Source organism: Pelobates fuscus, chromosome 3 (genome assembly GCF_036172605.1).
Source record: "Pelobates fuscus isolate aPelFus1 chromosome 3, aPelFus1.pri, whole genome shotgun sequence".
NCBI lineage: Eukaryota > Metazoa > Chordata > Amphibia > Anura > Pelobatidae > Pelobates > Pelobates fuscus.
The window spans coordinates 423,054,726-423,066,009 of NC_086319.1; the positions used below are offsets into that span (position 1 = coordinate 423,054,726).

The window sequence follows — 11,284 nt, forward strand, 5'->3', positions numbered from 1 at the left end:
ATATTCTCCCGGGTGGGGTTTCCCCAGGAAATAATATCCGATAGGGGCACCCAATTCACCGCCGAGGTCACCCAGCAACTATGGAGAGTATGTGGCATTAAGCCCATAATAAATTCCGCATACCATCCCCAGTCCAATGGTTTATGTGAAAGATTTAATGGTACGCTGAAACAAATGCTCCGTACGTTTGGGGAGGCACACCGAGACTGGGAACGTTTTCTACCCCATTTACTTTTCGCCTATAGAGAGGTACCCCAAGAGTCCACAGGATTTTCCCCTTTTGAATTGTTGTTCGGGAGAAGGGTGCGGGGACCATTAGATCTCATTAGAGAGCATTGGGAGGGAGAGAGTAGCCCAGATGGAACCCCTATTGTATCCTATGTGCTGGAATTCCGGGACCGTCTGGAGGCGCTGACTCAGGAGGTGCGCACCAACCTTCAGGCGGCCCAGCAACGCCAGCGCCGTTGGTACGATAAGGGAGCCAGAGACCGCAGCTTTCAGGTAGGACAGAAAGTTTTGATTTTAAAACCTGTCCGCACAGACAAGCTGCAGGCCATCTGGCAAGGCCCATACCAGGTAGTGGAACAGAAGTGTGACACCACCTACGTGATTGGCCCCTGCTCAGGGGTAGGGAAGAGACGCATGCTCCATGTGAACATGCTCAAACCCTACCATGAGAGGATAGAGGACGTGGCGGCGATATGCGCCTCAGCCTCGGAGGATCAGGAGAATTTACCCCTACCTGACCTATTGGAACCGGAGGAGCAGACCGAGCCCTCCAAGGGGGTTCAGCTGGGGGAGCGGCTAAGCCCACAGGAGCGTGCCCAGGTACAAGAGTTGATCGTAGCTAAAGGGGCTACCTTCTCCAATTTACCGGGGTACACTCCGCTAGCCACCCACCGAGTTGAAACCCCAGGACAGCTGCCCATGCGGCAGACTCCGTACCGCGTTCCTGAAGCCGTCAGGACTCACATGGAAAAGGAAATAGCAGAAATGTTACAGCTAGGGGTGATCGAACATTCAGATAGCCCCTGGGCATCGCCGGTAGTGTTGGTACCCAAAAAGGACGGCACGACACGTTTCTGTGTCGACTACCGGAGGCTAAATGACAAAACGGTGTCTGATGCCTATCCGATGCCCCGGATAGACGAGCTGCTGGATAAGATGGCACGGGGTCAGTATCTCACTACCATAGATCTATGTAAAGGATACTGGCAGATTCCGCTAGCCGAGGATGCCATCCCTAAGTCGGCGTTTGTCACCCCGTTTGGCTTGTATCAATTTAGAGTCATGCCATTCGGGATGAAAAATGCTCCGGCAACGTTTCAGCGGATGGTAGATCGGCTACTGGATGGATTCCAGGAATACGCCTGTGCCTATTTAGACGATATAGCTATATTCAGTCAGACCTGGGCCGAACATCTACAACACATAGGGGCCATACTCGATCGCATTGGAGAGGCAGGATTGACGCTGAAACCCAGTAAATGTCATATAGGGATGGCAGAGGTGCAGTACTTGGGCCACAGGGTGGGAAGCGGGCGACAAAAACCCGAACCAGCTAAAGTAGAAGCGGTAGCTAAATGGCCAACCCCTAGAACGAAAACCCAGGTGTTAGCATTTCTGGGTACCGCCGGGTACTATAGGAAGTTTGTACCCAATTATAGCGCCATGGCCAAACCCCTGACTGACTTGACCCGTAAAAATCTTCCTCGACAGGTTATCTGGGCCCCAGAGTGTGAACAGGCCTTCCAACAACTAAAGACTGCACTAATTAATGCTCCAGTACTTAATGCTCCTGATCCAACTAAACGATTTCTTGTCCACACAGACGCTTCAATGTTTGGATTGGGGGCAGTGCTGAGCCAAGTTGGAACTGATGGCGGCGAACACCCCGTAGCATACTTGAGCCGAAAGCTATTACCACGAGAAGTAAGCTACGCCGCCATTGAGAAGGAGTGCCTGGCCGTGGTGTGGGCCCTTAAGAAATTGCAGCCCTATTTATATGGACAACCTTTCTCCCTACTCACAGATCACAACCCGTTGGTGTGGCTTAACCGTGTAGCCGGAGACAACGGCCGGCTGCTGCGCTGGAGTTTGGCGCTGCAGCCCTTTGACTTTACCATACATTATCGCCCAGGAAAGCAAAACGGTAACGCCGACGGGTTATCTAGACAAACTGAACTTGAAAAGTGATCTGTGAGTACTTTCCCGGACCTCCCCAAGCCGATCCGTTGGGATCAGGCTGTGTATGCCGGCTTGATTCTGGGGGAGCATTGTGGCAAACCTAGCCACTGTTGAACTATAATATGGGAAGGTTGTCTGGAGGCTGTATTATGTGCCATGTATATTTGCTGTGTATGTGTTATGTTATGGTGATTCGCATGCTGGCAGCCGTAAGCTACCAGCATACAAGTACTTCGTTCTACGAACAGCGGTGATTTAAGCCGTTCGCCGAACGAATAAGGGCCCCCCTGATAGATCACACACTTATGGTCGTGTGGTACTTGTTAACCGATTGCAACAATGTTGCAATCGGTAATTATAGACTATTCTGGGTGGCCGTCGTTCGGCTACCGACCATGCGGCGGTCGGCCATCTTGGATTCGTCTATTTGGCAGCGGTGTTTGGTCGTCGAGGGCCTGGAACCAAAAACGGCTACTCGATGGTGCGAACACCGCTGCACTTCCAAGCCATTCGGGAGCCCGGTGTTCGGTAGAATCGTTCCCCTAGATATGTTCGACAGATTGAGGGGAACTTCTATGTAAAGTTATATTTGTGCGGCGTTCGGTCAATTCAGCTGGGATCTGAGCGGTATTCTCACAAAAGATGCGCTCAGACCCCAGCTACCTGCCGAACGTTCGGGCATATAAATCTACCGAATAAAATGTGAAAACCGTATTTTAATACAGATTGTCAGTTCTGCTGCACGAGGGGATAATCCACTTAATCGTCCATTTTAGTGGGAGTATCCTTCTCGTGCAGCACAGCCTGTTGGGAAAGTTACGTTGCATGATGGGAGAAATCCCCTGGATTTACTGTATGGAAACCCCTTGCATGGGGAACTGTATAAATATGCCAGCTGTGAATAAAGCCAGTTAGTTGACTCCCAAACTGTGTTTCGTCCGGTTATTGGGAGGATTTGGGGACTTGCCTTACTTTTCAGCGCTGACTGTGGAATTACTCGTGGAACCAGCGGAGATCGAGGTCCTTAATACCTGCCCTCCGCTACAGGTAGTAATATGTCTCTTTCTCTAATTTTATGGCCAGACAGGAGACTTCATATTTGCTCTACCTTCTTTACTGAAAACCTCCAGAAACAGTTAACATAACTTTCAAACAACCAATCAGAACAAAATAACAGCAGTATAAAGCCACTTAGGCAGATCCCCCCAATTCCTCTTTCTTTGCTGCTGCCTCCAGGTGAGCATTTTCCAACTCAGAGAGTGTGTCTGCTCTGGGTTCTTTTGTGTATTTATTTGCATTGTTACTGTTTATTTTGTGTTTATTATTGGGGCTGCTCGTTTTGTGTGTGCCCCTTTGATTTATGTGGGGTTCTGGGCTCCTTGGGTGCTGCCTGGCCTTGTTCCCTGGGCATCCCCCTTGCGATCGCGGGTGGCCATTTTTTTGTGTCACGTTCCCTGGACCTTCGGTTCCTTGCATGCCCGCTCCCCCTACGTACTGGCTGTGCTGACGGCCCCTCATACACCATTTCATTTTCCTTGCAGGTTTTAGGCCTGTTATAATCATACTGAGGGTGAACCCATCCTGCTGACTGCACTGCTGGACCTACAGTGTCCTGTTATAATCATACTGAGGGTGACCCCCTCCTGCTGACTGCATTGCTGGACCTACAGTGTCCTGTTATAATCATACTGAGGGTTACTCCCCCCCCCCCCCGCTGGCCTATACTGCATGTTATGCTTGTGCTTGTTGGGTGACCCCCTCTTGCACGCTGGGTGACCCCCAGCTGGCCTCACCAGGTACCACACTGACAGTGTTTTACCTCTATGGCAGTGATATGGCTGACTGAGCAGATTTCCGTGCCCAGAAAGTCTCCAAGCCTGGCTTCGTACCACCTTCCATGGTGACGCTCCACCGACCACCCTGGACCCTGTATCCGGCACCTCAGGTGCTCGGGGCTCCAACTCCGACGATTCCCTCTGCTTTATGAATATGGGCTCCGCACGTAAGGGACCTTGGAAGGGCCATGGCGCTCCCACCGATAAAGAGGAAGCCAAGATGGGTTCAGGCAGCCACCCGGTTGGAGTTAACCAAGATGGCCTCTGGTTCAGGCAGCCAACCAGTGGAGGAGGTTTGTGACGTCCTGGATGAGTACTAGACCGACAGCTCTGGTGCCACATCCCCATTCTCAGCGGCCAGATGGTGTTGGATTCTCTCCTGACTGATCGCCAAAGGGCCCCCCAACCACCGCTGACGACCTTGGTGAGATTCTGGATCCTTCCAGCCCTCTCCTCTTCGATCCACCAGCTCATTAAACACCCTCACTCCTCGTAATGGGCCCCTCTGGACCACATTGCAGAACTCCTGCATTACTGGCTCTGCCTCCAACTTGGATAAGGAGGTCGGAGCGAACCTTCTGGCGGAATGTCCCCGCCCGACGTTACCGAACACAGTGGCTCATACTCCCGATTTCGACCCGGCGTTTGCTTGCTTCTTGATATGTCCAGAAAAGACCAGCAAAGACCTGGAACAGGTTCTAGGCTCTGCCCAGGACAGACTGCTGGATGTCAGTGGCACGTTGACACAGATGTTCTTCATGGCTCTATAAAGCTATATACGTTGATGCTCTATAAAGTGGAACACCGGTGGTTGCTAAATCTCCTACGAGAATGGGCCCAAAGGGCCATCCGTTTGTTTATAAGGAAGCACCAATGTAGCCCTGTCCTCTGAACACCACAAAGTGGCCCTTTGCAAGTTGAACAGCTAATTGGAGGATTTGGCATCCAAGGAACTGGGTCCTGATGTCTAAGGTCTACTCTTCGGGGACGCCTTCATGAAGGAGTTGAACCGATACATTTTTTGTTTATACATCTCTCAACTAGGCACAGATGTCTCTCAGACCGTGTCCGGAGTCAGGATCAATTTTGTCGAACCTCTGAGACATGTTACCGCTCCACGGACGATACGCATGGCCAAAGAGGTGGCCAATCTGGTTTATTCAGACAATTTATCCCTGCTGGACAAGGGCTCAGTGGAGTAGGCAACTGGCCCACCTCACGTTTTGAGCAATATTTCCCTTGTATGTAAGAAGACAAGGGACTTCCATCCTGTTATCAATCTGCATGCCCTCAACGCGTATGTCGTCTATCGACTTTTCAAGATGGAGGGCATCCATTTCCTCATTGCTCTGCGAGGGTGATTGGTTCTCTCAAATGGATCTGAGGGAAGCCTACCTCACGGTCCCAATCCATCTGATTCATGACCTGGGATTCACCCTCATTGCAGGGTTTCTCTGCTGGTTTCTCCAAGATGTACTCAGGAACAAAGAAGTTACTCCAAAGGAACAGCTAAATACAGCAAGACAAGCCAAAATACTCCCAACCCCTCCCTGTCACGTATTCATCCGCACATAAAAATGTGGTTAATGGCATTTACTGTCCTGACAGGAAAAGTTGTGCCGAGCAACATTACTGTCCTGACAGGAAAAGTTGTGCCGAGCAGCAATCATGCTCATGGAAACCCGGTAATTACTTTTGGGGTCAAAGGCCGGTCATGGCTAATAAAATCCACAGGAGGGTTTTGTGCTGAGCAGCAATCAAGCACATGTAAACCTGGTAATTGCCTTTGGGGTCAAAGGCCGGTTACAGCCAACCGGATACACAGGAGGGGTATTGAAACCCAGCTCTCCTCTTGCTCATTGCCCTGTCATGGTTTCATGCCTACGGTTATCCGAGAGTGCGTTCCTGATCTTGATTTTCTGGTATTTAGCTTTGTTTTGACTTCCCTGATATCTGGAATCCTTGACCTTTGGCTTTCCCTCATCTTTGTGTCTGATTCTGTGTCCCTGACCTCGGCTAGTATTTAGACTATTCTTGAAGACATTAAGTCTAAGGTCCGGTCATACGTTGTCCTTAGTCCTAAGTGTGACACAGTACTGCGTGCTGGATCAACTTGTAATCCTGACACTCCCCAGAAACTGGACGACACTCAGTTTTGGGGGAATAACTGATTTTTCATGGAGGCACACAGCCTTTTCTGTGATTTTCCCCACAAGGTTGATTCCCAGGTGGACCTTGTGGGGCACCGAGACACCAAGTTAACAAGCCAATTGTACATGGAGACACTCCCATACAGTATGAACAAGCCCTCCCTTCTGCCTGGTAGATAATTGAGATAGATAATGTAATAACTCATATACCCAGGCAGGAAAACCACATATTTTACAAAATTTCAGAAGTACCTAAAAATATCACATATCCCCATAATCCCTGGATAGCTCTGATCTGGGTGAACAACATATCCAAAAATCACCCAGATCAGAGCAGGGGTTCACGAATTCCTTGGAACTCACTTTTGACAAAATAGTTCCAGAGGATTAGGCTGTGCAGCCGGTCTATCCTATCAGTCAAATAATGTGTGTAAATTGGCGAATGGATCTGTTCGTGCTTAGTGTTAGTGTACATATCTGGTTCAGTAGATTATTTCTACCAAATAGCGCTTCTTTCGTGTACTTACAGTCGAAATTAGGTGGAGGTGGAAGTCCCAGCGGTATTTGCACCATCCAGTGTCCAATTTTAGTTCCATGCTCTCGACGACCAAACACTGCTGCCTTTATTCGTGTCCCAAGATGGCCACCGCCAAGTGTTCCTCCATACGAATGGTGACCACCCAGCCAACCGCTTAGAACTACCGTGTGGTTGCAGTTTATGGAGGTGTGAACTGGGTTAATGAGTGGCACACTCCATATCTGGGTGGTCTACCATTCGGTAGTTTGTTCGGTTGATGAATAAAACCGTGGAATCACTTAAGGGATTGGATTTTGACGAACGGCCAGGTGAAACAGGGAAACCTTAGGTTTCAAAACAAGGGGAATATGTCTTGCACAGTTATTGTAACTTTCACACATAGGGGGCAAAGAGGAGGGGGAATGGGGTTACGGACAGCCCGGAGCCAGTATAAAATACAGTAGCAGGGTCCATTCTGCTACACTCAACATGGAAAAATCAGAACTGGTTCCCTCTCGGTTGATCCTGTTTCTGGGTTTCATGGTGGATTCAGTTTAGGCGGTGCTCCGTCTTCTGATGTCCAAGGTGACCACCTTCAGGAAGGATATCAGACGCCTGCTCCACGACACGCGGGTCACACTAAGGGACCTGTGCCGGACGTTTGGCCTGTTGTCATCCTCCATTCAAGCCATCTTACAGGACCCTGCACTATTGGGCACTCCAACGCCTGAAGGCTCGCTATCTCAGGTGATCGGCCTCACACGACCGAGTGATGTGGCTTTCGAACTAAGCTTGTCTGGAACTTCATTGGTGGCTTCGACATATGGAGGCCTGGACCTCAACCAGACTTCGTCCTGGAATCAGACGCCAGCTGTATATGCTAGCGCACTTGCGATGGCGTGGCGACAGGAGGACTCTGGACTCCGGAGGAGAGAGCTCTTCACATCTACTATCTGGAACTAATTGTAGGATCGGTCGCCACTCGCAGCTTCACCAAGGGGAAGAATCACTGCTTGATGCTTCTCTGCATGGACAAAGTCCTGGCTGTCCACTACATAAATTGGTTGGGAGGTTTCCCGCTCAAACTGCTTTCTGATCTCACGAAGGATCTTTCAATACTGTCTGGACAAGAATTTGTCACTTGTGGCAGGAATATCTCTCGGGACAGGACAATCAAGTAGCGTGCTGGTTCTCCCGACACTGGAAAGATGCCACCGATTGGCAACTTCAACCTCTGGTGTTTCAACTACTGGACTCATTCCGAGACCCCCTTTTCTCGCATCTATTCGCATCCAGGGTGAACCGTCAGATGGAGTTTGTTCTTCAGTTGGCTTCTGGACTCCTCAACGAGGCACTGGACACGTTTCTCCAAGACTGACCTCCCTCGTGGGCAAAAGCGTTCCCTACCCCTTTCTCCATGATACTTTGGACATTGGATCGGACCACATTCCTAGGAGTGTCACTTCTCCTGGTCACACTACTTTGGAGGAGTCAACCGTGGTTCCCTCTAATGCTGGAGTTGCCATGCAAAGGCCCTCTACTACTCCCTGTCTCCAGGTGTCTCCTACAGGATGCACAAGGGAATCCACATCTATTGATATTAGAGGATTGCCTACCGCTAGTGGTTTGGACTATATCCAGGGTTCCTGGGAGGTGTCAGGCCTATCGACGACGATTAGAGAGTTACTCCAGGACTCTTGGGCGTCTGGCACTAGAAGATCATACCTGCACGCCTGGCGATCCTGGCACGGCTGGCGTCTGGAGAAACGTTTGGAGATCCCTTTACGGCCCCTATCATAGCAGTCCTAAACTTCCTGGCTGAATTGTTTTCTCAGGGTAAGTTGTATAGGACCATTAACTTCTTTCGGTCAGCTAGTTTGATGGCTCATGTGCCTTCTCAAGATTCTGGCATTGATAGGACCTTTCGAGACCCCTACTTCTTGCTATTCCTCATTTTGGGTTGCATCGCTTGTTTTGCGATTTCTTGAGGAGTGGCCTGATAATGGGGATTTGTTTTTGTGCCAGCTTTCCGCTTAGCTGGCTCTCCTGTCATGTCTTGTATCTTTTCATCACATTTCCAATGTTTGTGCTTCTGATGTAGAATCTTTCTCCTTCTCACCAGATGGTGTGTCTGTTTCTATTTCACGTAGAAGGAGATCTCATTCGTCTTCTGGATAGTATCCCTACTCTCCAGTTAGGCCACGTCTCTGTGTGGCATGTTGCCTACGGACGTATATATCCGGGACCTCGTCCTTTCAGACTTCTGCTGCTCATGGGCAGTTGTTTATTTCCTACGTACGACCGTTTAAGGCTGTTTCTGCACCTATCATCGCTCATTCATTGGATTTGGTGGTTTATCTAATCGGCTGGCGTGGCGAGTTCCTCTGGGGCACATTCGGTTTGGGGCGCTGAAACTTCAGCAGCTCTAGAAGCCGGTGGGTTCCTTAAGGATATTTCTCGGCGCTGCTGTTTGGTCTTGGGAATCAACGTTCTGTACTTTTTATTTCCGTCTACGATTTTATGTTTCTTCTGTTTGTATTCTGGGCATTAAAATTGCAAATATGAAGCCTCTTGTCTTGCCATAAAATTAGGGATTATTAGGGAATAATCTAAATTTTATTAAAGACAGGAGGCGAATATTTCCCACCCTTTTACGTGTCCCTCCCTGGTATTGTTTTTTTTTTTCTTTTATGTTTTTTAGGGATATTGTTATGTTTTACAATGTATGGTCTTATGTTATATAATAAAGATTTTTTCTAATATACGGTTTTGGTTGTCTGTGTGCGTTTATTCCTCATGTATTATACTGTGGAAGTAATATTGTATGGATAAGTCTTAGTAAAAAGGATGGCGCTAAAAATAGGTAGTATTGCGTTTAAGATATCATATATAAAAAACCAGTGCAGCACACATAAAAACCACCCAAGTGTATAGTCACTTAATAACACTTACATACAAAGATAAAACAGAAAAGAGGGCGGTGGTTGCGCACACAATGAATGATATCCTTGGTCTTAAGTGTAGACCCTTAGGTTCTGTGAATATAAAAAACCATCATAGGGCAATACGTCTTAGCCACAATAAAAAGTATAAAAAACTTGGAAAACTCACAATATTTAGAGTCTTTCTGAGTTGGCTCTAAACTTTAAAAGCAGTATGCAGAATCTGGTGCTGGTAATGCAGTCAGGGTGCATACTGCACCAGCACCAGATTCTGCATACTGCTTTTAAAGTTTAGAGCCAACTCAGAAAGGCTCTAAATATTGTGAGTTTTCCAAGTTTTTTATACTTTTTATTGTGGCTAAGACGTATTGCCCTATGATGGTTTTTTATATTCACAGAACCTAAGGGTCTACACTTAAGACCAAGGATATCATTCATTGTGTGCGCAACCACCGCCCTCTTTTCTGTTTTATCTTTGTATGGATAAGTCTTGCCTTGACTTTCATGATGTTTCTTTTTCTTGCAGTGGAATCTGGTTATCCTCTGCTTTTGACGATTTCTTCTCTAAATGTACCTGTTACAAGGGGGAGTCGTTGATTTACCTTGCTCTCCTGCTCAACCTCATCAAAGAAAGAGGAAGTGGGAGGGTCTGGCTGAGGGTTTTATACTGCTGTTATTTTGTTCTGATTGGTTGTTTGAAAAAGTTCTGTTAACTATTTCTTTGCTGCTGGAGGTTTCCAGTAAAGAAGGTAAAGCAAATATTCTCCTCCTTTCTTTAATAAAATTTAGATTGTTCCCCCACAGAGGCTAGAATAATACCTAATTGTCCCTCCTTTTATCTTTTGGTTTCTGCACTGCTTTTTTAACTCTTCTTTCTCCTAAAACTCTTCTCCATCTATCTAATTTCTGTCTCTCTTTATTAACAGTCGCACTCTATAAAGAACCGTCTCTTCATGATGTTGTAAAACCACCACCGAATATAAGACTAACTGCAAAACCAAGCGCTAGACTAAGGGGCGCTCGGTGAGAAGAGGTCATCGAGTGACAGGAGAGAGGCTGTGGGAAGATATGGAAGGGTTGGATTAATATTAGAATGAGTGATCTATAATGTAGGACAATGGGATTGGCAAAAAAGAGATAAAGAGGATAGCCATTACCAATCTACTCATGGCCTTTTTTTTCCACCAAGCATAAATCCATAAACCCATTTATTCCGCTCTAGCTCCACCATACACTTCAAAATAGGAAGTTAGTTCAACTGAGGGAGGAGAATGCTTGATGGGTGTTGAGGCACAGAAAGACAAAGACTGATTGGTATGATACGTCGGAAGCCTGGTAGATGGTAGACTGGTAGATGTTGGGTTAGTGTGTGTGTGAGGTGTGTTAAAAAAACTAAAAATCTAAATATATTTTTGTATATTATATCCCTCCTTACCTTTGCTCAGAGATACAAGCCCTGGTGGTCCGGTGGTGAAGCCCTGGTGGTCAGGTGGTGAGTGAACTCTAGCCTGCAACTCATGGGGCTAGAGTTCACTCTTACGAGACCAGCAGGGGAGATCCTTTGATCACCATTCTGGCCTCAGACCATGGCCATCTTGGCCCACCATGCATTTGCTTGGTTTGCCCGATGGCCAGGTCAGGCCTGGTTTCCGG

General features: G+C 47.9%; 1 protein-coding gene across 2 annotated transcripts in view; it reads left to right on the plus strand.

Moving 5' to 3' along the window:
- FGF11 (fibroblast growth factor 11) overlaps positions 1 to 10,942 on the plus strand; it is a 67,162-nt gene extending 56,220 nt beyond the window's left edge. For both annotated transcript variants that reach the window (XM_063446087.1, XM_063446088.1), the window contains exon 5: positions 10,558 to 10,942. In XM_063446087.1, coding sequence (XP_063302157.1) covers positions 10,558 to 10,658 — 101 coding nt within the window. In that variant the 3' untranslated portion in view covers positions 10,659 to 10,942. The remainder of the gene's footprint in view (positions 1 to 10,557) is intronic.
- Positions 10,943 to 11,284: the final 342 nt, after the last annotated feature.